Source organism: Oncorhynchus mykiss, chromosome 18 (genome assembly GCF_057628025.1).
Source record: "Oncorhynchus mykiss isolate SJ-2025 chromosome 18, ASM5762802v1, whole genome shotgun sequence".
In the NCBI taxonomy this organism is placed as follows: Eukaryota; Metazoa; Chordata; class Actinopteri; order Salmoniformes; family Salmonidae; genus Oncorhynchus; species Oncorhynchus mykiss.
Genome location: NC_143039.1, coordinates 19,636,768 through 19,662,429, shown reverse-complemented (window position 1 = coordinate 19,662,429; position 25,662 = coordinate 19,636,768). Strand labels below are relative to the sequence as shown.

The 25,662-nt window shown below is 45.0% G+C and overlaps 4 protein-coding genes across 7 annotated transcripts; 3 read left to right on the top strand and 1 right to left on the bottom strand.

The window, feature by feature from the left end:
- The first annotated feature begins 811 nt into the window (after positions 1–811).
- Positions 812–4,434, top strand: LOC110539058 (ropporin-1). The gene is made up of 6 exons (XM_090207649.1): positions 812–844; positions 2,858–3,011; positions 3,316–3,433; positions 3,570–3,731; positions 3,874–4,055; positions 4,311–4,434. Exons 2-6 carry the CDS (start codon positions 2,896–2,898, stop codon positions 4,375–4,377), a joined length of 645 nt encoding a protein of 214 aa, XP_090063775.1. The 5' UTR covers positions 812–844; positions 2,858–2,895; the 3' UTR covers positions 4,378–4,434.
- A 1,363-nt stretch (positions 4,435–5,797) lies between these two features.
- LOC118941098 (ADP-ribosylation factor-like protein 6-interacting protein 6) lies at positions 5,798–8,497 on the top strand. The gene is made up of 4 exons (XM_036951877.2): positions 5,798–6,501; positions 6,659–6,712; positions 6,896–7,028; positions 7,596–8,497. Exons 1-4 carry the CDS (start codon positions 6,345–6,347, stop codon positions 7,687–7,689), a joined length of 438 nt encoding a protein of 145 aa, XP_036807772.1. The 5' UTR covers positions 5,798–6,344; the 3' UTR covers positions 7,690–8,497.
- Positions 8,498–11,003: 2,506 nt separating this feature from the next.
- LOC110538823 (NADH-ubiquinone oxidoreductase 75 kDa subunit, mitochondrial) lies at positions 11,004–22,213 on the bottom strand. 4 transcript variants are annotated; one of them, XM_090207643.1, is made up of 17 exons: positions 21,917–22,213; positions 21,302–21,378; positions 21,087–21,178; positions 20,696–20,962; positions 20,484–20,614; positions 18,894–19,079; positions 18,652–18,786; positions 18,428–18,542; positions 16,543–16,688; positions 15,702–15,830; positions 15,154–15,283; positions 14,691–14,851; positions 14,292–14,446; positions 13,955–14,130; positions 11,766–11,900; positions 11,396–11,468; positions 11,004–11,263 (listed from the first exon to the last, which is right to left on the bottom strand). In XM_090207643.1, the coding sequence occupies exons 2-17, from the start codon at positions 21,372–21,374 to the stop codon at positions 11,172–11,174; spliced, it is 2,196 nt and encodes a 731-aa protein (XP_090063769.1). In that variant the 5' UTR covers positions 21,375–21,378; positions 21,917–22,213; the 3' UTR covers positions 11,004–11,171. The 4 variants fall into 4 exon arrangements, with proteins under 4 accessions (XP_090063769.1, XP_090063772.1, XP_090063770.1 ...); XM_090207646.1 differs by having other exon boundaries at positions 21,087–21,166; positions 21,917–22,201; XM_090207644.1 differs by lacking the exon at positions 21,917–22,213 and adding an exon at positions 21,670–21,835.
- Positions 22,214–22,612: 399 nt separating this feature from the next.
- LOC110538825 (elongation factor 1-beta) lies at positions 22,613–25,261 on the top strand. Its single transcript, XM_021625804.3, has 6 exons — positions 22,613–22,700; positions 23,303–23,425; positions 23,725–23,842; positions 24,113–24,179; positions 24,464–24,589; positions 24,958–25,261. The coding sequence occupies exons 1-6, from the start codon at positions 22,621–22,623 to the stop codon at positions 25,110–25,112; spliced, it is 669 nt and encodes a 222-aa protein (XP_021481479.1). The 5' UTR covers positions 22,613–22,620; the 3' UTR covers positions 25,113–25,261.
- The last annotated feature ends 401 nt before the right edge of the window (positions 25,262–25,662 follow it).

Genomic DNA, 25,662 nt, shown 5'->3' with positions numbered 1-25,662 from the left:
GGCTCCACTGATAGCCAGGTGTAGCGGTGGTAAGGATTCACTCCGTGGTGCTGAAAACAAAGCTCCGTGTCGGGACAGCTTTATGTAGGCCCTAACATTTTGTGGGCTCTGTTTGTCACCGTTATTGTGTAATTAATATATTGTTTAGTGTTGTGTAGTGGCTTTGCTGGTATGCATCTAAAATTGGTTTGGAGATTTTGCCCCACCATGATTTACATGCTAAAATCGCCACTGACTCAGCTCCAGCCATTACCACAAGCCCGTCCTCCCCATCTAAGGTGCCACCAACCTCCTGTGACTCACACAAATGCAAGCAAGCAGGCGCACACACACGTGCCCCATCTATCTCTCCCTTCCCTTCTACATTTTGCCTTTTTAATTAAATCTATCACTGCTTTATAATATGGATGTACATGATGATTTATGTCTGTCAAATATAAAAGATAAAAGGGAATGTTGGCATATCGGATATCACTTTTAGTTTAACTAATTTATCTTAGGAAAGTTATATAGCCCTACTATTCGATTATAGGTAGAATGACTCAAGGTAAACTATCGTCTCGTATAGATCAACTACTATTCTACTGCGAAAATGTCCCAGAAATGTCTGTCGAGAGCTGCAAATGATAAAACATGAGAAAATGTCGCCCCAGTGCGGACATTTGTTATTTTTCATTTCACACACACCCAGGACTCACACACTGTGACGTCACAATTGCCGTCTGTTACGCGGGAATCACAAACTGATACAAAATAACCGGCGCATCACCTGCTACTGTTCTTCCCGCTTTCACAGCGTTTACGTCGTCTGATCAAGCGCAGAGAACTGCACCGTCTTTTACAGGTGAATTATTTAATTGATTTACATGGTTTTCATAAATTAATCCACAGTTATTAGTGGGCTATAGGCCTGCCATTTAAAAGTCCCAGTGCAGTCCAAATTCAGTTTTCCTGTATTTTATATAATCATGTACAACAGCTGATGAAACTAACACTGTAAAAGTGAGATTTTTTTGTATCAGTGTTATTTCCTGATAGTTGCTTATTGAATATAACAATCTACATAGGACCTTCTAATCAGGTGGTTTGCATAGGCGTGAGTTTCGGTTTTCCATGTTGACATCATCATGCGGGAGTTCCAAACCTCACTATTCAGCGTTACCCTCCCCACTCAGACATTCCTAGCTAAATTCTTGCTTTTAAAATGTTTTTTCTTGGTAAAAAGCCACACTACCAGTCAAAACTTTTAGAACACCGACTCATTCAAGGGTTTTTCTTTATTCTTAACATTTTCTACGTTGTAGAATAATAGTGAAGACATCAAAACTATGAAATAACACACATGGAATCATGTAGTAACCAAAAAGTATTTAACAAATCAAAATATATTTTATATTTGAGATTCAAATAGCCACCCTTTTCCCTGATTACAGCTTTGCACACTCTTGGCATTCTCTCAACCAGCTTCATGAGGTCGTCACCTGTAATGCATTTCAATTAACAGGTGTGCCTTCTTAAAGTTAATTTGTGGAATTTCTTTCCTTCTTAATGCATTTGAGCCAACCAGTTGTGTTGTGACATGGTATGGGTGGTATACAGAAGATAGCCCTATTTGGTAAAAGACCAAGTCCATATTATGGCAAGAACAGTTCAAATAAGCAAAGAGAAACGACAGTCCATCATTCTTGACATGTAGGTCAGACAATACAGAATATTTCAAGAACTTTGAAAGTTTCTTCAAGTGCAGTCGCAAAAACCATCAAGCGCTATGATGAAATTGGCTCTCATGAGGACTGCCACAGGAAAGGAAGACCCAGAGTTACCTCTGCTGCAGAGTTTATTAGAGTTACCAGCCTCAGAAATTGCTGTCCTAATAAATGCTTCACAGAGTTCAAGTAACAGACACATCTCAACATCAACTGTTCACAGGAGACTGCTGCAAAGAAACCACTAGTAAAGGACACCAACCAAGAGCTTGGGCCAAGAAACACGAGCACATTAGACTGGTGGAAATGTGTCCTTTAGTCTGGTGTCCAAATTGGAGATTTTTGGTTCCAACCGCCGTGTCTTTGTGAGACGCTGTGTGGGTGAACGGATGATCTCTGCATGTGTATTTCCCACCGTAAAGCATGGAGGAGGAGGTGTTATAGTGTGAGGGTGCTTTGGTGGTGACACACTTAACCAGCATGGCTACCACAGCATTCTGCAGCAATACGCCATCCCATCTGGTTTGGGCTTAGTGGGACTATCATTTGTTTATCAACAGGACAATGACCCAACACACCTCCAGGCTGTGTAAGGGCTATTTTACCAAGAAGGAGAGTGATGGAGTGCTGCATCAGATGACCTGGCCTCCACAATCCCCCGACCTCAAACAAATTGAGATGGTTTGGGATAAGTCGGACCGCTGAGTGAAGGAAAAGCAGCCAACAAGTGCTCAGCATATGTGTGAACTCCTTCAAGACTGTTGGAAAAGCATTCCAGGTGAAACTGGTTGAGAGAATGCCAAGAATGTGCAAAGCTGTCAAGGCAAAGGGTGGCTATTTGAAGATTCTCAAATATAAAATACATTTTGATTTGTTTTACATTTTTTTGGTTACTATACGATTCCATATGTGTTATTTCATAGTTTTTATGTTTTCACTATTATTCTACATGTAGAAAATATTTAAAATAAATAAAAACCCTTCGGCTGATTTTAATATAAATCTATTACAGTACGGTACTTCATTGTTAACAATCATTTATTTGATATTGACTTAAAAATGACTGCATTGGGCCTATAACATTTTTATTTTAGAGTCAGGCAGATATTGCAAGAATGAGGTTAAAATACCATTTTCTTTTCATCATACAGGTGTTTTTGTTGCCTCTGGTTCCCATTCTGGGTTTAGAATGTCTCACACAGGTAAAACAGTGGTCATCCCTCCAGAGCTCCCCGGCATTCTGAAGCAGTTCACCAAGGACGCCATCCGGACACAACCTGAAGACCTGCTGGAATGGGCCACACTGTGAGTAGCTTGAAGTTATGCCTAGCCACTGATCCAAGGTCAGTTTAGTATTGTAGCTTCTGAGAGGAGAAGGATGAAAGTTGGCCCTTGACCTCATCTGCTTCCCAAATGGAACCCTATTCATTACATAGTGCACTACTTTTGACCAGGGCCTATAGGGGACAAAGTCCACTGATCTAAGGTCAGTTGTAGCTGAACTGTGTTGATAATATGCCTGCATACATTCACTACAGTCCTCCAAGACCAGGATTCCTGCTCTGCTGTATTAAACCCAGTATTGTGCTGGTATGCATGTCTGCTACAGGTACTTCAGTGCTCTGGTCCAGGGGAAGACGTTACCTGTGAACAGGACACCAGACAAAGTGGTAACCCCCAACACCATGGACCTCACACCTGAGGTACTCACCACAATGCATGAAAAGGTACCGGGCCACACACACAAACACACCACAGCTAGACATGACTCACGCGTGTGCACACACACACACACATAAACGTGAACCCTCTCTCTCTGTCCCCGTCTCCCTACCCCCTTCTCTCCCCCCTTCCCCTTCCCAGCTACATAAGAATGGCACAGTCAGTAAGAAGGAGGTGAGCAAGCTGTGGCGGTCGTTAGGATTGGCTGACGACCTTCTCAGACACATCATGACAGTGGGCTGCTTCGGAGACCAACTCGACTGGATAAAATTCTTCGCCCTGTGCTGCAGCTATCTGGGAGGGGTACATATGATGTTGTGCATGCATGCAAGCATACACTCATGCATGCATGTTGCACACACACACACACACTTAATAACATACAGACATTATCAAATGACCTTTCGGCCCGTTATCTTGGTGACCACTGACTTCTCTCTGGCAGACGATCAAGAACGCCATGACCCACGCGCTGTACATCCTGAACTCAGACAGCTCGTGTAAGCCCCCAGACGCCTGCGTCCCCTTCGAGACCTTCCGCTTCCTTTACTCCTACCTGGCAGCGGTGGACAAAGAGGTGTCCCAGGCCCAGATAGACCGAACCATTACCTACTTGGAGGCTCAGGCGTGAGTTGAACAGTTACACAACTACACGAAAAACAACACAGCTACACAGCTATACAACAACACAGCAACAAAAAAACTACACAGCTGCAAAACAACTACACAACAACTTAACAGAGACACAACAACTACACAACAATTACACAGCAGCTACACAGTGAAAACAAAAGCTCTCAAGTACCAGGAGACACAGGTGTGAGAAACAAAATTGACTTCGCACAAAATGTGTGTATCTCTGACTGTCTGTCTGTCTCTCAGGAAGGCGCGTGATGGGATGGTGAAGGTGTCGGACTTCGTCAACAGTCGTAAAGTGCGTTTGGGATAGACTCACCCTCTTTCCCCTTTAGAACTTTGTTCTAATAAAGATGGTTCCAAAGAAAAACTCTGTTATTGCATCAATATCAGAGGACAGTGTTTGTGTATATCCTCCATCAATATCAGAGGACAGTGTTTGTGTATATCCTCCATCAATATCAGAGGACAGTGTTTGTGTATATCCTCCATCAATATCAGAGGACAGTGTTAGTGTATATCCTCCATCAATATCAGAGGACAGTGTTTGTGTATATCCTCCATCAATATCAGAGGACAGTGTTAGTGTATATCCTCCATCATTATCAGAGGACAGTGTTTGTGTATATCCTCCATCAATATTTTTTATTTATTTTTATTTTACCTTTATTTAACTAGGCAAGTCAGTTAAGAACAAATTCTTATTTTCAATGACGGCCTAGGAACAGTGGGTTAACTGCCTGTTCAGGGGCAGAACGACAGATTTGTACCTTGTCAGCTCAGGGATTTCCTTCCGGTTACTAGTCCAACACTCTAACCACTAGGCTACCCTGCCGCCCCATATCAGAGGACAGTGTTTGTGTATATCCTCCATCAATATCAGAGGACAGTGTTTGTGTATATCCTCCATCAATATCAGAGGACAGTGTTTGTGTATATCCTCCATCAATATCAGAGGACAGTGTTTGTGTATATCCTCCATCAATATCAGATGACAGTGTTTGTGTATATCCTCCATCAATATCAGAGGACAGTGTTTGTGTATATCCTCCATCAATATCAGAGGACAGTGTTTGTGTATATCCTCCATCAATATCAGATGACAGTGTTTGTGTATATCCTCCATCAATATCAGAGGACAGTGTTTGTGTATTACATGAAATGAAAAGTCAATCATGAAAAGTCATCACTGATTGAGGCTGCCACAAGAGGCCAGAAACACATAGTACAAGTCAAACATAGAGATTAATAGAAGACTCTAGTTCCCAAAAGCCCGTTTTAGCATAGGCAACACTATAATGGGACACATACAATGTTGCGTTCTCTAACTATCTCTAGTCCAAGCCAAATCCTGAGAGATTGGTCACTGTCGTATTTGTCAGATTAATACATTGTATAAGATTTGTATTATTGCAGAGATGGGAGGATTCAAGGAAACAGACAGAGTTGCACGTCATTTAAAAAAAAAATGAAAACATATAGACAGAGTTAAGATAACGGGTTTACTGTTGATAAAATTGGCAACAGGTTTTCTCAAACGTTTTCATGTCTGACCAGGTAGCTGCACGTAATTTAAAATATAATCTGGTCTGGACAGTTGTGCTACAGATATATTTGGCCTAATGTATGGGATATATACAGAATAATCATTTATCTTTATTTTAGTGGATAATCACCCGTTGAAGTGTCTTGGGGTAAGGAATGTCCCTCAGTCGAGCACCTGAGTCCATTTTGTTCAAGCTGGGCTGAAGCGTGTTTTGGTACACTTTCTTTCAACGTGTGATACATTGTTTGATCATGATGTTGCAAATTGTTTAGCTACACTGTGCTCTGCTGAACGTCACTCTAGGTCAAGTATAGATAAGGTGTAACCTACTGAACACTGGTGAGAAAAGAAGATGATAGACGTGTTCAAACCAATAGACAAGATGTTCGTTGGTTGCGTCAGGAAAAGTTATGCTATTCGGTTGGATTTACGTTTTTAGGGCGGGTTTAGTTTTCGGATACGGAAGAGGAAGGAGCTATGTTTTGAAAGCATTGTCAGAAGTTTAGAAAGTTACGAAAAAGGGACTTGTTGAAATAACTTTACATGACATTATTTACATAGGGCAGTGATACTATTAAAATACATCCTAATTATATTTTAACAACGTGCGTGTCACTAATTGAAGGAAGGCAGTTTGGGAGAGGAAACTAACTTCGCTACGTTGATATCTAGCGTGTGCTTGCTTTGACAACTAGTTCAACGTTTTTGAGTTGTATTACTTTACTTTTACCAAGATGGACATACAACACCGGCAGCGTCCGGTCAAACTGGACCAGAGTTTTTGGGACAACCGAAGACTGTGGACCGCAAGGATTTTCTCCATGCTCTGCTGTGCAATGGTGATGTCGGTCGTTGCAGTATTCTGCGCCTTTGTTTACCTCATCTTGAAAGGTACATCGTCTGTCAAGAGTTACAGAATTGTAGTTGCGCATGCGCGGATGAAGACCCTCTTGGACAGTAGCTGAATGATATTGCTTTCTGTTAATTGTTATGTAAATATGTCATCTTGTCACTTCTGTATACTGTTTGTTCTGTGTTTGTGTTTCAGAGATGCAGAATGAGAGAGTGATTGGAGAGGATGGCTCAGAGGTTAGACTCCTAGGCAAGTACAGGTCTGTTCACAAAAGTTCATACAGACAAAGCCTCCAGAATAGAAAATTAACAAAACATGTTCCTCTCCCTCTCTCCCTCCCCTCCGCCCCACCTCTCTCTCTCTCCCCCTTTTACCCCCCCCCCCCCCCCTTCTCTCTCTCCCTCTGTCTCTCTCTCCTCCCCCTCTCTGTAGGGTTCTGGAGTGTTCTGGTCATGTCGGTGCTAGCAGGGTTCTGCTGCTGTAGCTTCACATGGACCATCACCTACTTTGACTCTTTTGAGCCCGGCACGTTCCCCCCAACCCCCCTGTCCCCTGGCCACCTCAGGTAACGCGCGCACACACACACGGCTCATAATAATGTCTGGAATGGAGTCAATGGAATGATATCAGGCATATCAAACATGTGGTTACCATGTAGTTGATACCATTCCACTGACTCCATTCCAGCCATTATTATGAGCCGTCCTCCCCTCAGAAGCTTCTACTGACTAACCTACATTCCCTAACTCTTCCACTGGCCTTAGCCTAATTCTCTTGTCCTTTTCCTAAATCCTCTTGTTCCATCGCTCCCTGTTGTCTCCCAAGCCCAGATAGCAGGACACACACGTGTGTAAAGAGAATGATGACATATAGAGAGCTTGGGACTATACGGTTCTATCTGTATTTTAGTCAACATGTAGTTATTGAAACAACCTTGTTCTGTTCAATGTTCTCTACCTAAACAGTAGTCTAAATACCTCAGGTCAAAATTGCTGACATCATTTAAACCAATGAGGTTTCAGGACTTTAAAGCCAATTATCTCAGAATCATCTTTTTCCAGATAGAACCTTACAGTCCCAAGCTGTCTATGTGTTGCCACCTTTGATGTCTAATTGTGTGTGTGTGTCTCAGGCAGGTGACAGGTCACTCCTTCCACATGAGCTACAGTGTGGCGGTCCTAAATGGCATTGTAGCGGCGATCACCATCATCTGGAGCCTTACCTGACCTTACCCACAACCCCCTGTTCTACCTGACCTTACCCACAACCCCCTGTTCTACCTGACCTTACCCACAACCCCCTGTTCTACCTGACCTTACCCACAACCCCCTGTTCTACCTGATCTTATCCACAACCCCCTGTTCTACCTGACCTTACCCACAACCCCCTGTTCTACCTGACCTTACCCACAACCCCCTGTTTTACCTGACCTTACCCACAACCCCCTGTTCTACCTGACCTTACCCACAACCCCCTGCTCTGACCCACAACCCTCTCACCTTACCCAGAACCCCTTGTTCTACCTGACTTTACACACAATCTTTCCCATGTGTAAGTGTACATATCAAGAGAAGCAGTAGAACATGATGTGATACTATGAGACAATGTGTCCAGTACTAAAGTCAGCATCTCACTCACTAGCTCCTTGTCATTTGGTTCTCCATGCTGTCCATTTCTTGGCCAAGTCCTAGGCTGATGAAGTGTTGAGTCCCAGGTTTCTACAAAGTCAGGATACCTTTTTTAATGTACTGTATATTGTGTTATATCTAGCCTAAAGAGGTTTTGTGCCACATTAGTGCTATAAAGAGAACATTTAAAATATTAAATGAGGCTCACACATTCTAACTCTATAGTTTATTGTAAGTCTAATATATAACCTGTAGAGGTATGTTCCATGCAGTGTATCTGTGCATTTGACTGTTATTCTCACTGAACCACTGAATGATGCTTTCACTGTACCACTGAATGATGCTTTCACTGTCTCTCCTTCCCACACTGTCTGTACTACTGAACAGTAAAGAAGCTCTCACCTGCCTTCTGTATCTTTTCTCCTATCTGAAATGATGTCTCTTACACGCACGCACGCACGCACGCAAACACGCACGCAAACACACACACACACACACACACACACACACACAGGCCCTCAGCAGGATGTCCATTCCTTCCTTGATCTCACCTTTATCCTCCTCACAACACACATAGGGAACAACTCCTGGACACACACATAGGGAACAACTCCTGGACACACACATAGGGAACAACTCCTGGACACACACATAGGGAACAACTCCTGGACACACACATAGGGAACAACTCCTGGACACACACATAGGGAACAACTCCTGGACACACACATAGGGAACAACTCCTGGACACACACATAGGGAACAACTCCTGGACACACACATAGGGAACAACTCCTGGACACACACATAGGGAACAACTCCTGGACACACACATAGGGAACAACTCCTGGACACACACATAGGGAACAACTCCTGGACACACACATAGGGAACAACTCCTGGACACACACATAGGGAACAACTCCTGGACACACACATAGGGAACAACTCCTGGACACACACATAGGGAACAACTCCTGGACACACACATAGGGAACAACTCCTGGACACACACATAGGGAACAACTCCTGGACACACACATAGGGAACAACTCCTGGACACACACATAGGGAACAACTCCTGGACACACACATAGGGAACAACTCCTGGACACACACATAGGGAACAACTCCTGGACACACACATAGGGAACAACTCCTGGACACACACATAGGGAACAACTCCTGGACACACATAGGGAACAACTCCTGGACACACACATAGGGAACAACTCCTGGACACACATAGGGAACAACTCCTGGACACACATAGGGAACAACTCCTGGACACACACATAGGGAACAACTCCTGGACACACACATATGTTCCGCCCGCTAGGGACGCTTTATGACGTCATTTGTAATCAAGTTATGATTTAAATATGTGTAATTCGTTAGGTATTTAGTAAATAAATAATTAAACCCAATTTTGTATTGCTGATTCAACTTGTGAGCCAGGGTTCGTGCAGATAACCAAGAATTTACAACTTTCAGATGAGACTGAAATAAGATGAAGATTAATATTGACTGCTATTGATGTAAAATATTACTAGGTCTTTAAGAGTTTATTCAGAAGATAACAGCTCTATAAATATTATTTTGTGGTGCCTGGACTCTCTAGTTAATTGCATTTACATGATTAGCTCAATCAGGTGATATTAATTACGGATAAATTATTTTATAGAATAGCATGTCATATCACTTAATCTGGCATAGCCAAAGACACGACAAGTGTAATGGATATAGTACCGTCCAGAAATAGTCCATAGTGCAAATGCAACAGTCCATACATCCCAGAATATAGTTTTAATCTACATTGGTAATGTAGGCAGTTTGAGCTCAGTCAGTCCATGACCAAAGATGCTCCACTCTCTCTCCCACTCTTTTGGGTCCAGAGCTCTTCTAGCACACCTCTGAATCTCAATCAGTCCCCATCCAGACAACCCATGCTCTCCTCCACAGCTTCTCTGTCTCCTACTATCTCCTCCACAGCTTCTCCATCTCCCACTCTCTCCTCCACAACTTCTCTCTCTGTCTCCTACTCTCTCCTCCACGGCTTATCTATGTCTCCTTCTCTCTCCTCCACAGCTTATCTCTGTCTCCTTCTCTCTCCTCCACAACTTCTCTCTCTGTCTCCTACTCTCTCCTCCACGGCTTATCTAGGTCTCCTTCTCTCTCCTCCACAACATATCTCTCTGTATCCTCTCTCCTCCACAACATCGCTCTGTATTCTATTTTCTCCACAGCTTATCTGTCTCCTCTCTCCTCCACAACATATCTCTGTATCCTCCTCCACAGCTTCTCTGTCTCCTACTCTTTCTTCCACAGCTTCTCTGTCTCCTCTCTCCTCCACAGCTTCTCGGTCTCCTTCACAGCTTATCTGTCTCCTACTCTCTCCACTCTGCTGCGTCCAGCACTACTGTAGTACACCTCCACCATGGCATCTTTGGAGGTCAGCAAGGTGACCACGCTCTTGGTCCTTGTGATGAGGTCATAGCCCAGGCAGAACACACTGAACAGCACAGCGAGCCCCAGCACACAAATCGCAATCTGCACCACGTCTCGCCAGCCCCATCTATTACCACCCCTGGGGAGAGGACATAACAGCAGGCACCTACGATACCGTTCCCCACACATCTGGCACTACAGAAGAACATTTGACCTGTCCTGCCATTAGCTCTCCACACCATGAAATACGTCTTAGGGAAGTTCAAGACAGGAGTCTGAATGAAATTGATGTCTGACAGGTTTAGAACAGAACATCTCTGCTGACGTCACTCTGTGTTGGCTCCAACGCTTCAACTCCACAAAGTAGAAACAAGACAGAAAACTGTTATAATGTGTGTGGAACAAAGGACAAACAGTGGTGTTGGAGATGACCTCATGAGGGTAATAACACAAGGACAGAGTGCTACAGGATAGGATTTTATTCATAATCAGAGTACAGTTTCATTTTCAGCTTTCTTTAACAAAGCCTCTTCCCTCGAACATCTTTACAGCAATCAGCAAAAAAACAACTTAAATAAAGGAGAGCAACATCACTGTGTGTGTGTGTTTTGGCTGTCTGAGTGTGTATGAGTTCAGCAGATGGATGGTTCATCGACGGCCTCAGCTCCCTCTGTGACGGCCTTCACACACTTGGCCATGGTCTGAGACGCTCTGCTAATGGGATCTATGGGAGAGATAGAGAATGTTACACACGCACACACGTGACGAGAGGATCCCACCAGTTATCCATGTGCATTCCACCCTCTCATCAGTCTGACAACACATTCACAGCTGTGCTATGATACATTATACATACCTGTCATATAGAAGTCTTTAGCGGTCAGCTGAGGAGAGACCAGAGGATCTGCTAGAAGAGTCTGATTCACAGCCTGAGAGAGACAGACAGACAGACAGACAGACAGACAGACAGACAGACAGAGAGAGAGAGAGAGAGAGACAGAGAGACAGAGAGAGAGACAAACAGACAGAGAGACAGAGAGAGACAGACAGACAGAGAAATAAAGGACAGTTGAGGTTGCTCTCAATTTCAGTGTCAAAGACCACAGTCTCCATTTCTGATTTCATAACAGCTGATCGTAAAGAAAAGTCAGTTAAGGGGTGGAATGTTCAAGGTTATGTTCTGACCTGTGAGAGTTTGAGGTTAGGGGTAAAAGGTTAAGGGTTACCTGTGAGAGTTGGTTGGCCTGTTTAAAGTAGTTGGCTTCCTCAACGTCGTCGTAGCGGACCAGGTTAGGAGAAACCTCGGCCAGCCGACCCCTCACCTCATCCACAGAGTCATAGGGCAGAGTCAGCCCCGCCAGCTGCAACACACACAGTTACATATACACCCACAGTTACATATACACCCCCACACACAGTTACATATACACCCACCCACACAGTTACATATACACCCACCCACACAGTTACATATACACCTCCACACACAGTTACATATACACCTCCACACACAGTTACATATACACCTCCACACACAGTTACATATACACCCACAGTTACATATACACCCACCCACACAGTTACATATACACCTACAGTTACATATACACCCACCCACCGTTACATATTACACCCACAGTTACATATACACCCACAGTTACATATACACCCCCACACACAGTTACATATACACCCACACACAGTTACATATACACCCACACACACAGTTACATATACACCTACAGTTACATATACACCTACAGTTACATATACACCCACCCACAGTTACATATTACACCCACAGTTACATATACACCTACAGTTACATATTACACCCACCGTTACATATACACCCACAGTTACATATTACACCCACCGTTACATATACACCCACAGTTACATATTACACCCACCGTTACATATTACACCCACCGTTACATATACACCCACAGTTACATATTACACCCACCGTTACATATACACCCACAGTTACATATTACACCCACAGTTACATATTACACCCACCGTTACATATACACCCACAGTTACATATACACCCACAGTTACATATTACACCCACCGTTACATATTACACCCACAGTTACATATTACACCCACAGTTACATATACACCCACAGTTACATATACACCCACAGTTACATATTACACCCACCGTTACATATTACACCCACAGTTACATATACACCCACAGTTACATATACACCCACAGTTACATATTACACCCACCGTTACATATTACACCCACAGTTACATATACACCCACCGTTACATATTACACCCACCGTTACATATTACACCCACAGTTACATATACACCCACCCACCCACCCACCGACCGTTACATATTACACCCACCGTTACATATTACACCCACCCACCCACCGACCGTTACATATTACACCCACCCACCCACCGACCGTTACATATTACACCCACCCACCGACCGTTACATATTACACCCACCCACCCACCCACCCACCGACCGTTACATATTACACCCACCCACCCACCGACCGTTACATATTACACCCACCCACCCACCGACCGTTACATATTACACCCACCCACCCACCCACCGTTACATATTACACCCACCCACCGTTACATATTACACCCACCCACCCACCCACCCACCGTTACATATTACACCCACCCACCGTTACATATTACACCCACCCACCCACCCACCCACCCACCCACCGTTACATATTACACCCACCCACCCACCGTTACATATTACACCCACCCACCGTTACATATTACACCCACCCACCCACCCACCGTTACATATTACACCCACCCACCGTTACATATTACACCCACCCACCGTTACATATTACACCCACCCACCGTTACATATTACACCCACCCACCCACCGTTACATATTACACCCACCCACCGTTACATATTACACCCACCCACCGTTACATATTACACCCACCCACCCACCGTTACATATTACACCCACCCACCCACCCACCGTTACATATTACACCCACCCACCCACCCACCGTTACATATTACACCCACCGTTACATATTACACCCACCCACCCACCGTTACATATACACCCACAGTTACATATACACCCACAGTTACATATACACCCACCCACACAGTTACATATACACCCACCCACACAGTTACATATACACCCACACACACCCACACACAGTTACATATACACCCACACACACCCACACAGTTACATATACACCCACACAGTTACATATACACCCACACACACACCCACACATAGTTACATATACACCCACACACAGTTACATATACACCCACACAGTTACATATACACCCACACACACCCACAGCGTCTTCAAGAAATGTATATGATATGTGTGTGTGTGTGTGTGTGTGTGTGTGTGTGTGTGTGTACCTCGGAGATGGCTCTGATGATCTTCCAGTCCTCCCTGGCCATGCCGGGCGCAGTGACGGCCACGCGTGTCTGTTGACTCCTCCCCTCTGTGTTGACATATGTTCCATTCTTCTCAGTGTACGCCGCGCCGGGCAGGATGACATCAGCCATGGTGGCACCCACATCTCCATGGTGACCTGGCAACGATACACACATGTACCATACATATGCTGTATATAGCATGACAATGGTGTGTGTCATGGGAAGTGCACTGGGTGTTCTACCCTGATAAATGAACATGCTGTCCTGTGTGTGTGTGTGTGTGTGTGTGTGTGTGTACAGATAGATAGGTGTGTACCCTGGTAAATGATCATGCAGTCTTTAGGCAGGTCCTGTCTGGTGATGCATTCTCTGTCAGCTCCTAGCAGGAACAGAACCTTGGGCGGGGCTTTACGGATAGACTCCACCCCCGCCTTGTAGCCCAGATCCAGGGCTGCCACCTGACTGGCTACCCTGCAGATAGACAAAAATATGACTGGACGCTAGTACACACAGATTTTTTTTTTCTCTTTCCCACCTTTATTTGATTGGATGATGATTGGATGCTAGTAGGGATAGACTAAGTTGTTAGCTGTATGCTAAATGCTAGTAAAAGCTAGATGCTAAATGCTAATATTAGCTATATACTAAATGCTAATAATAGCTGGATGCTAAATGCGATTAGAAGTTAGCCCAGTGATAGCTTTAGCATGCTAACCTGTGCAGCACGTTGAGGACCTTCCAGCCCTCCTCCACTCCGCTGCTGGCCCGGGCATTCTGGGCGATGGTTTGCACAGAGCTCAAGATGGCTCCTCCATCGTCCCTCTGAAGAGAGGCACTGCCCACCACCACTACCGGCTGCTTGGCCTGCGCGAGCACCTGGCGGGGAGAGAGAGAGAGGGACAGGGGAAAGGTTAGGGCAGTGCATAACCACAAACAGAGCTGGATCACGTCCAGTAGTACACACCATTATGGAAGGCAGGTGGAAATACATTGACTAGATTCTAGAACAGACGTGCTTCTCTGTCATGCAGAATGACCAATCATGTCAGGTTTATTCAAGTCATTCCTATCTGTAACAATGTTTGTTACAACATTTCTATCAACAACAATACAACTCCCGCTCCCGCCGACTGGCCCCCCCCACCAATCCCTTCCCGGTCTGTGGTGGCCGTGGTTACCTGGCAGAAGGGGTGTGTTCCGTTAGCGATGTCCTGCAGCACCTGAGTGGACTCTCCCAGGTGGTCGTAAGTGTAACTCAGATCCACACTGCTCCCCACCACAGACACCTTCAACTCATTATGCAACCAGCTGAGAGGGGAGGGGGAGATGATGAGGGAGGCTTCCTACTGCAAGTTGGTGTGTGTGTGTGTGTGTGTGTGTGTGTGAGCTGCAGACATCAATTAATGTGTGTGTGTGTGTTTGTGCAGGTAGCCGTTTGGATACATCTGTTGAAGAAAGCGGGACCTCACAGCAAGGATTGGTGTGTGTGTGAGTGAGTTTAGATGTGTGTGAGTGAGTTTAGATGTGTGTGTGTGTGTGTGTGTGTGTGTGTGTGTGTGTGTGTGTGTGTGTGTGTGTGTGTGTGTGTGTGTGTGAGTGAGTGAGTTTAGGTGCGTGTGTGTGTGTGTGTGTGTGTGAGTTTAGGTGTGTGTGCGTGTGTGTGTGTGTGTGAGTTTAGGTGTGTGTGTGTGTGTGTGAGTGAGTTTAGGTGTGTGTGTGTGTGTACCTCTTGCGGACGCGTGCATTGAAGAGTGGGGCCTCGTAACGAGGGTTGGTTCCTATAAGTAACAGCAGGTCAGCTTCCTCAATGCCACTGATCCCAGAGTTCAGCAGGTAGTTGGAACGCAGGTCAGAGCTACACAAACCACAATACAACCTTTTACTAATCATGAGCCAACCTATTACTTACCATAATACAAACTATTATTAATATACCATAACCAACCATAATCTAACCATAACACAACTCACTCCCATTAACTCCTTCCCCACTACTCACCCCTTACTCCCACACCCTTTCTTCCCCTCCCTCCCCACTGACTCAGCACGCTCCCCCATCCTGATTTAACCAGCCCCAGTGGCAGGGAAGACTCCCACCCTGACTCATCCAGTCCCAGCATCAGGGAAGACTCCCACCCTGACTCACCCAGTCCCAGCATCAGGGAAGACCTCCACCCTGACTCACCCAGTCCCAGCATCAGGGAAGACCTCCACCCTGACTCACCCAGTCCCAGCCTCAGGGAAGACCTCCACCCTGACTCACCCAGCATCAGGGAAGACCCCACCCTGACTCACCCAGCCCCAGCATCAGGGAAGACCTCCACCCTGACTCACCCAGCATCAGGGAAGTCCCCCACCCTGACTCACCCAGCATCAAGGAAGACCTCCAATCCTGACTCACCCAGCATCAGGGAAGTCCCCCACCCTGACTCACCCAGCATCAAGGAAGACCTCCAATCCTGACTCACCCAGCATCAGGGAAGACCCCCACCCTGACTCACCCAGCATCAGGGAAGACCCCCACCCTGACTCACCCAGCATCAGGGAAGACCCTCACCCTGACTCACCCAGCCCCAGCATCAGGGAAGACCTCCTCGGTACAGAGGTTGTCACTGTTCAGTCTGTTGAGCAGGTCCTTCAGAGACACCAGAGCCTCTGCATCCACCATGCCTCCAGCTATGGCTGCTACGTCACTGCCCTGGGCTCCCTGCAACTATACACACACATGATACCTAAACATACATACAGTGCATTCAGGAAAGTATTCAGACCCCTTCATTTTGTTACGTTACGGACTCATTTTAAAATGTATTAAATTAATGTATTTCCTCAAGCTACACACAATGCCCATTTTGACATCACAATACCCCACAATGACATCACAATACCCCACAATGACATCACAATACCCCACAATGACATCACAATACCCCACAATGACATCACAATACCCCACAATGACATCACAATACCCCACAATGACAAAGCGAAAACAGGTTTATAGAAATGTTGTCAAATGTATTTTCCAAAACAGAAATACAATATTTACATGAGTATTCAGACCCTTTGCTATGAGACTCAACATTGAGCTCAGGTGCATCCTGTTTCCATTGATCATCCTTAAGATGTTTGTACAACTTGGAGTCCACCTGTGGTCAATTCAAATGATTGGACATGATTTGGAAAGGCACACACACCTGTCTATATAAGGTCCCACAGTTGACAGTGCATGTCAGAGCAAAAATCAAGCCATGTGGTTGAAGGAATTGTCCAAAGAGCTCTGAGACAGGATTGTGTCAAGGCACAGATCTGGGGAAGGGTACCAAAAAAATTCTGCAGCATTGAAGTTCCCCAAGAACACAGTGGCCTTCGTCATTATTAAATGGAGGAAGTTTAGAACCACTAAGACTCCTCCTAGATCTGGCCGCCCGGCCAAACTGAGGAGGTGGCAAAGAACCCGATGGTCACTCTGACAGAGCTCCAGAGTTCCTCTGTGGAGATGGGAGAAACATCCAGAAGTACAACCATCTCTGCAGCACTCCGCCAATCAGGCATTTATGGTAGAGTGGCCGGACGGAAGCCACTCCTCAGTAAATGGCACATGACAGCCTGCTTGGAGTTTGTCAAAAGGCACCTAAATGACTCTCAGACCATGAGAAAAGATGGTTCAGGTCTGATGAAACCACGATTGAACACTTTGGCCTGGATGGAGATGAACGGAGCAAAGTACTGAGAGATCTTTGATGAAGTCCTGAGCACTCTGGAGCAGGTTCTCAGACTGGGGCGAAGGTTCACCTCCCAACAGGACAACAACCCTAAGCACACAGCCAAGACAATGCAGGAGTGGCTTCGGGACAAGTCTCAATGTCATTGAGTGGCACAGCCAGAGCCTGGACTTGAACCAGATCAAACATCTCTGAAGAGACCTGAAAATAGCTGTGCAGTGACGCTCCCCTTCCAACCTGACAGAGCCTGAGAGGATCTGCAGAGAAGGGGAAAAACTCCCCAAATACAGGTGTGCCAAGCTTGTAGCGTCATACCCAAGAAGACTCAAGGCTGTAATCGCTTCCAAAGGTGTTTCAACTATGTACTGAGTAAAGGGTCTGAATACCTACGTAAATGTAATATGTTAATTTTTAATACATTTGCAAACATTTCTAAAAAACGTTTTTTGCTTTGTCATTATGGGGTATTGTGTGTAAATTGAGGGGGAAAAAAAGATTTAATCACCTTTAGAATAAGGCTGTAACGCAACAAAATGTGGGAAAAGTCAAGGGGTCTGAATACTTTTGAAATGTACTGTATATACTAACTTTTTATACAGACATAAAGATTAGACACCACTTCAGATCTTCAGACAGACAGAAAACAATGTCATTGCCTACAGTGTCCAACATGTCTGTTGAGTGACATCAGTGACAGACACATCAGTGACAGACACTACAGACTTACTGCTCCAGCCACGCGTGTGAGTACGTCTTCCCAGGATGTGGGGACCAGCTGTCCTGACGCGTCCTTCACCATAGGCTGGGTCAGCCTCTGGCGCTTCAGACCGTCATACGCAAACCTACACACACACACATTATATATACTTATTGAAGTCCCAGCTGTTTGTAGGGTGATAGACAGGTAAGGGGCGTGGTTAGGGCCAGGTGTGGGCAGGTTCTATGTCTCACCTGGTCTTGTCTGAGATCCACTCCTCGTTGATGTCTTCGTTCAGGCGGGGCAGAACCCTCATCACCTCTCCACCACGTGTACTCACAATGATGTTACTGCCTACTGCATCCAACACATCTATAGACTCTGTCTTCCTGCAAACACACAGCAAGGTTACACACTCAACAATGGTACTGCCTACACCTCTATATACTAGATCTAGAGTGTAGTTCCATCGTCCTTTTTACAAACACACACTTACCTGGTCTCCCAGGGTCGTGAGGTGAAGGCGTATGGTTTGGAAGTGAGGGCTCCTACGGGACAGATGTCGATGACGTTTCCTGACATCTCGGACATGAACATCTTCTCCACGTACGTTCCCACCTGCATGTTGTTCCCTCTGCCTGTGGTACCCAGGTCCTCTACACCTGCAATCTCACTGGCAAAACTGGCATAGGGAGAAAAAAAACTATAAAATCAACTGGTCAATACCACCCCATGGCCTGCAATCTCACAGGCAAAACTGGCATTTGGGCACAAAGGCCTAGCATTAGAATGTATACAGAGTGGAGATAGGAGTACGGTGGCTGAGAAGGACACTCCGAGCAGAGAGAGAGAGGAATACAGTGGATGACAAGGACATACTGGGGCTCCCGAGTGGCACAGCGGTCTAAGACACTGCATCTCAGTGCAAGAGGCGTCACTACAGTCCCTGGTTCAAATCCAGGCTGTATCACACCCGGCTGTGATTGGGAGTCCCATAGGGTGGCGCACAATTGGCCCAGCGTCATCCAGCTGGTTTGGCCGGGATAGGCCGTCATTGTAAATAAGATGTTTTTCTTAATGGACTTCCCTAGTTAAATAAAAGTTAAATATACACTACCGTTCTAAAGTTTAGGGTCACTTAGAAATGTCCTTGTTTTGGAAAAATAAAAATGGTCCATTAAAATAACATCAAATTGATCAGACGTTGTTAATGCTGTAAATTACTGTTGTAGCTGGAAACGGCAGATTTTTTTTAAATGGAATATCTACATAGAGGCCCATTATCAGCAACCATGTGTTCCAATGGCACATTGTGTTAGCTAATCCAAGTTTATCATTTTAAAAAGGCTAATTGATCATTAGAAAACGCTTTTGCAATTATGTTAGCACAGCTGAAAACTTGTTCTGATTAAAGAAGCAATAAAACTGGCCATCTTTAGACTAGTTGAGTATCTGGAGCATCAGCATTTGTGGGTTCGATTACAGGCTCAAAATGGCCAGAAACAAGGAACTTCTGAAACTTGGCAGTCTATTCTTGTTCTGAGAAATTAAGGCTATTCCATGCTAGAAATTGGCCTGTAATCGAACCCACAAATGCTGATGCTCCAGATACTCAACTAGTCTAAAGAAGGCCAGTTGTAATTGCTTCCTTAATCAGCACAACAGTTTTCAGCTGTGCTAACATAATTGCAAAAGGGTTTTCTAATGATCAATTAGCCTTTAAAATTCTAAAAATTGATTAGTTAACACAACATGCCATTGAACACAGGAGTGATGGTTGCTGATAATGGGCCTCTGTACGCCTATGTAGGTATTCCATTTGTTTAAAAATCAGCCGTTTCCAGCTACAACAGCCATTTACAACATTAACAATGTCTACACTATCAATATTATGTTATTTTAATGGACAAAAACAAAGACCCCTAAGTGACCCCAAACTTTTGAATGGTAGTAATATATATATATATATATTTTAAACCAAGCGAAGGGAGAGAGAGAGTGAGGAGTACGGTGGCTGAGAAGGACAAACAAAGAGGAGAAAGACTAGTACAGTGGCTGAGAGGGACATACTGAGCATAGTACTCACCGGATGCAGCGTGTGCACTGGATGCAGCGGGTCATGATTGTTTTGATGAGTGGTCCAATGTTCTTATCCTCCACAGCCCGCTTGTCCTCAGAGAAACGACTGCGGTCTGAACCAAACTGCATGGACTGGTCCTGAGACACAAACCAAACCCAAAAACACAACAGTCAGTCAGTGTGTGTGTGTCCATTTACACATCCAGAGTGTGTTTTTACCTGAAGGTCACACTCTCCTCCCTGGTCACAGATGGGGCAGTCCAGAGGGTGGTTAGCCAGCAGGAACTCCATCACTCCCTCTCTGGCCTTGCGGGTCTTCTCTGAGTTGGTCAGGATGTTCCAGCCTTTCATCACTGGCATGGCGCACGCGGCCGCCAGCTTTGGGGCTTTCTCAATCTCCACCAGACACATTCTGCAGTTCCCAGCCACGGACAGGCGCTCGTGGTAGCAGAACCGAGGAATCTGCACCCCCATCTTCTCACAGGCCTAAACACACACAGATACAATGAGTCAGTCACGATAAAACGCACAACCCCAATTAGTCACCAGGCCTAGAATTTAACCCTACAGGGTGATTGGGGTCAGGGTGAGGTCAAAGTTCAAAGGTTACCTGCAGCACAGTGGTTCCAGGCAGCACCTCCACTGGTTTCCCATCAACAAACACCTCTACCATGTTACTGGCAGCTCTCGCTGAGGTACGCACTGCAAACACAGATAAAGATTACACTTCAAAGCAACCAGAAACCCTAGAGAGAAATTGTGAGTGTTCTCTTCAAAACACATGAATGTATCCAAGTAGCTTGAGGGTGCACACACGATCTTTACCATTGTTGGAGGGGGCCAGGCTGCCCTTGGCTGCCCCTGCTAGCGCGCGGCTAACGGATGGCAAACGCAACATGACGCTAGAAAGAGAGAGCGCAGAAGTCAAACATCTCTAACTGGCTACTGTGGCTATAGCTAATACTTCTAGCTATCTTATCTAGGAGTAATTCACTGTATGGGTTACATATGTCATAACAAATTACATTAGTTGGATTAATTATGATCATATATGTGCACCACTACCGGTGATCTATGGCAAATTGGTAACGAGCTGTAAACTCAAGATGTTACAAAATCGGACACCCTTGCTAGAAGTTGTCACACACACAGTCAAAATAAGAGTGAATCCATGTCCACGTCAGTTAAGTTACATCTAACGGTCTCCCCTATCTCTGATGTTAGCCCTGGTACAGCTGTTGACGTTTTCTCCCCACTCGAGTTGGTGTTGAATGCTTTCTAGGTTAGCAAGTTAAAGCGTTCAATGTTAGCTAACTACAAGTCAAGGACACCGGACATCGCACTGATTTTTCAGCGGCTGGCTGTTACTAAATCCAAAGATTGTAAACTATACAATCGGCATGGTCACATAGTAATGAAGTATTGGTATTTTATTCTCACCTTGTCGCTATTTGGCCTTCTTGACCAGAACAGCGATTTATGTATGTACTAGCTAGCAATCCTACTGCGAATCTCGGTCACAACAACGAAAATGAACGATTCACCACGACATATTTAAGGAAGAAATAGCTAATTTTGCCCATACTTCTTAATTTAAAATTAAGTTACATGTATTTACATAATAATAAAACATATGCATATGTTCAAAACTATTATAACCATAAAGATATTTAACGTTGTCGAGTTATAATATGCCCTTTCACCCCGTAAAACGTTAGTACATCCGGTTGAAATGCTTTCCTACATGTTCGTGATTTGTGTGCTTTTACTGTTTAAATAACCATTTTGATGTTTAATAGATATATATATTGAAATACATTAGCAAGACAGATTTTTTATTTGCATCGTATTATAACAGTATTGTTACGAGAGTGATGAATGCTGATTATATGCTGCATTTTGTGAGACTTTTGTATAAACGTGAAACGATCAAAATAATAATAGAATCTCAAATTGTATAGCTGCAGTTTGGTGAAAGTAACATTATTTTTAGAATGGAAGAAAATAACATTCAAAGGAGAGAACAAGGAGGTGGAGTCGCACGGGTCGCCGTCACTGGTATAAAATCCTCCTCGTGTTCCTTCCTCGTTCTTTCGCTCTTCCTGCACTGCTCGTTTTGTCTCGTCTCAGAAGCATCTTGAACAATGGGCTTTGGCGACCTGAAAACCCCTGGCGGCCTCAAGGTCCTCAACGACTTTTTAGCCGACAAGAGCTACATCGAGGGGTTGGTAGGCATTTGTAGCCATTTTTGTTGTATGTATCGACCAAGTTAGCCAGCCAACCGACAATGGCGTCGCATAAGGCAAGTTCGCTATGTTAGCGACCTTCTCGCTAACCTTAGCGATCTGAACTTCGTGCAAATTATTTTACGGATATGATTTTGAATTCAGTTATGATACTCGTGTCGTCCTAAAGTAGACGCCAAACCAAAGGCTAGCTTTTGTGGACACCTATAGTAGGTAATGGTGTTACATGCTCTTCGGTGAGGTTAACTGTTAACTTAGTTTAAAGGACGTGGACGGCTGCACATGAAGGTGCTAGATTGGAGGGGAAGTCGAATATTTAACTAAAATGGCTAGGTAACTCCACTACACGTTGAGTGAAATTTAGTGAGGCTCGGGTACTGAACCGGGGGGGGCGTATTTGGTTTAATTGGAAGGTCCAGAATGCTCAGGTAGTATTCTGCGACTTGCGTGATGGTTATCAAGTATGAAATCACGGGAATCTGCGCTACATTACTTTTATATCTGCAATGTGCTGTAGGCACAGATCTAGGATCCAATTGTCCTCATTCTATGCTGACTTCTAACTTTCCTCCCTGTGCAGGTGGGTGCCCTCCCAGGCCGACGTGGCTGTGTTCGATGCAATCCCCTCAGCCCCCTCAACAGTCCAGTGCCATGCTCTTCGCTGGTACAACCACATCAAGTCATTCCAGAACCAGAAGGGCAGGTGAGTTGTGCACTATAATTGCCAGTTAATTACTAGTTACCCTTTGCTACTGATCTAGGATTTGTATGATGATTTCACACCATCTTTCGCCTGATTGCCTGATGCACAAACTTTTAGTACTGATGAGTCTGGATCATAGATGAAAATAAGATTGGTGTATACACGGATTGGGACATCTGTTTAACTTGCCCTTTCTGACCGCGCGCCCTCTCTTTACCCCTTCTCTACTCACTGTTCTTCCCTGCCCTTTCTGATCTCTACCTCTGTCTTCCCCTTCTCTCGTCTCCCCCTCACTGCAGTTTGCCAGGAGTTAAGAAGCCCCTGGGCCAGTATGGTCCTTCCGGTGTGGAGGACAACACAGCTGCAGACTCAAAGGATGACGACGATGACATGGACCTGTTTGGCTCTGATGACGAGGTGACAGCTTCCTGTCTTGAATTCAATTCAACTTTATTAATCCTCAGCGGGTGAGCTGTTTCAAATGATCTGAGATGTCAGACGCAGAGCTATCCACGTTGGCCCCAAATGTTCTACGACAATGACTATCTTGTATGTCAGCTCGCTGAAGACTCCATATATTGCGCCCCCCTCATTTTTTTGTATTTGTGGAATTTAACATGGTTGGCTGTTGGAAATCCATCTCAAGCATAGCTGATCCCTCTAACCTTTGCTCTCTCACCCCTGCAGGAGGATGCAGAGGCAGAAAGGCTGAAGGAGGAGAGAATCGCAGCCTATGCCGCCAAGAAGTCAAAGAGTACGTCATGCACAGCTAACATTGCATGCCTTGTGACTTTTCTAGTCTACATTACACAACGTGCATGTCCTGCGATGCTGTAAAGGATGGAACATTGCCCACATGCACAAAGCTGGCTAATCTATGATGATTCTAACACCATCTTTCGGCTGATTCGTGATGGACACCTTTTTATAATCTGAGTACTGCCAGACAATATAAGGTCATTGTTTGCTTGGTTGTTTTGAGGGGTTGACACTCACGGTCGGTATGTCTGTTTCTGTGTGCACATCTCACCACCACAGAGCCCACACTCATCGCCAAGTCATCGATCCTGCTTGATGTGAAACCGTGGGATGATGAGACGGACATGGCCAAGCTGGAGGAGTGTGTTCGCAGCATCTCAATGGACGGCCTGCTTTGGGGACAGTGTAAGTGCAGGCAGAGTGCACTACAGTGGTGGCTGGTGAAAGGATGACAGCGCATGGTAAAGGCTGGAATGGACCTGCTATGGTTTCATTCCAGCCATTCACTGGGAACAACCTGAGGACAGTGCAACAGTTACCAGTGCTACTATTGACTGCTGCAGATTAAGTTACAATGCAGCTGGTTCAGTGCTGCCCCTAAACACAGAAATGTGTTTCCTACTGTCCCGGTCTGTCTGCACTCCACGGAAGGCAGGGATGCTTGGTCTCAAACACTTTTCTGTAGATCTTGCTCAATCTGTCATGGGCTCTGCTCTTGTTTGAATGTCTCCACCAAAACTCGTGTTGACATCTGTTCCCTTCTCCCCCTTCAGCCAAGCTGGTACCAGTGGGCTATGGCATCAAGAAGCTGCAGATCGGGTGTGTGGTAGAGGACGACAAGGTGGGAACAGACCAGCTGGAGGAACAGATTACAGCCTTTGAGGACTATGTCCAGTCTATGGATGTGGCTGCCTTCAACAAGATCTAAAACTCAAAACACTTACCAACAAAGACACTGAGCACTTTGGAGTTGTAATAAAAAGCACTTCAGATGGAAAATGTTTGTTACATATTCTGACAAGTGGTTCTGCCTGGTTTATGTAGCTTTTGAGTAAAGACTTGGGTGTTTGGGTTAAACTCGGCTGGTGAATTGCATTCTGAGGGTCCTAAATGTGCTGAAATCACTGCCATTTCCTGGTTGCTAAAATGGGTTGTGTAGAGATTCATTGTACATTCTAAACTGCTGAAATGTAGTAAAACACACTATTTTCAGCTGTTTATGGTAATGTAACAACTTGGATGCATAAATGGTTGGAAATCTTCTATTGAGCAGAGTATTTTCAGTTTTGGGGTGAAACACCCAAGTAAACACAGGCTTAGGTCTTGTGTTCTAGGTATCATCAGTAAACATTATGTAATGAGCAGTCTTCATAGAGGTCAACTGACTGCCATCTGACAAAAGTATAAAATCTGAGACTTGCCTCAGACCTTATCTTCGGCTATTCAAACACGTTTGTCATTTCTTCCCATAGCGATGC

What these genes read in the sequence shown, in the direction of transcription:
- LOC110539058 (XM_090207649.1), top strand. Translation starts at nt 2,896, where the DNA reads ATGTCTCACACAGGTAAAACAGTGGTCATCCCTCCAGAGCTCCCCGGC. An exon ending in TCACCACAATGCATGAAAAG is followed by an intron (nt 3,434 to 3,569) that starts GTACCGGGCCAC and finishes TCCCCTTCCCAG; the next exon opens with CTACATAAGAATGGCACAGT. An exon ending in GCTGCAGCTATCTGGGAGGG is followed by an intron (nt 3,732 to 3,873) that starts GTACATATGATG and finishes TCTCTCTGGCAG; the next exon opens with ACGATCAAGAACGCCATGAC.
- LOC118941098 (XM_036951877.2), top strand. Translation starts at nt 6,345, where the DNA reads ATGGACATACAACACCGGCAGCGTCCGGTCAAACTGGACCAGAGTTTT. An exon ending in TGTTTACCTCATCTTGAAAG is followed by an intron (nt 6,502 to 6,658) that starts GTACATCGTCTG and finishes TTTGTGTTTCAG; the next exon opens with AGATGCAGAATGAGAGAGTG. An exon ending in CTCAGAGGTTAGACTCCTAG is followed by an intron (nt 6,713 to 6,895) that starts GCAAGTACAGGT and finishes CCCTCTCTGTAG; the next exon opens with GGTTCTGGAGTGTTCTGGTC.
- LOC110538823 (XM_090207643.1), bottom strand. Translation starts at nt 21,374, where the DNA reads ATGTTGCGTTTGCCATCCGTTAGCCGCGCGCTAGCAGGGGCAGCCAAG. An exon ending in CCTGGCCCCCTCCAACAATG is followed by an intron (nt 21,179 to 21,301) that starts GTAAAGATCGTG and finishes CTGTGTTTGCAG; the next exon opens with TGCGTACCTCAGCGAGAGCT. An exon ending in AATGCACGCGTCCGCAAGAG is followed by an intron (nt 15,284 to 15,701) that starts GTACACACACAC and finishes CTCCCCTCTCAG; the next exon opens with CTGGTTGCATAATGAGTTGA.
- LOC110538825 (XM_021625804.3), top strand. Translation starts at nt 22,621, where the DNA reads ATGGGCTTTGGCGACCTGAAAACCCCTGGCGGCCTCAAGGTCCTCAAC. An exon ending in GACAAGAGCTACATCGAGGG is followed by an intron (nt 22,701 to 23,302) that starts GTTGGTAGGCAT and finishes CTCCCTGTGCAG; the next exon opens with GTGGGTGCCCTCCCAGGCCG. An exon ending in TTCCAGAACCAGAAGGGCAG is followed by an intron (nt 23,426 to 23,724) that starts GTGAGTTGTGCA and finishes CCCTCACTGCAG; the next exon opens with TTTGCCAGGAGTTAAGAAGC.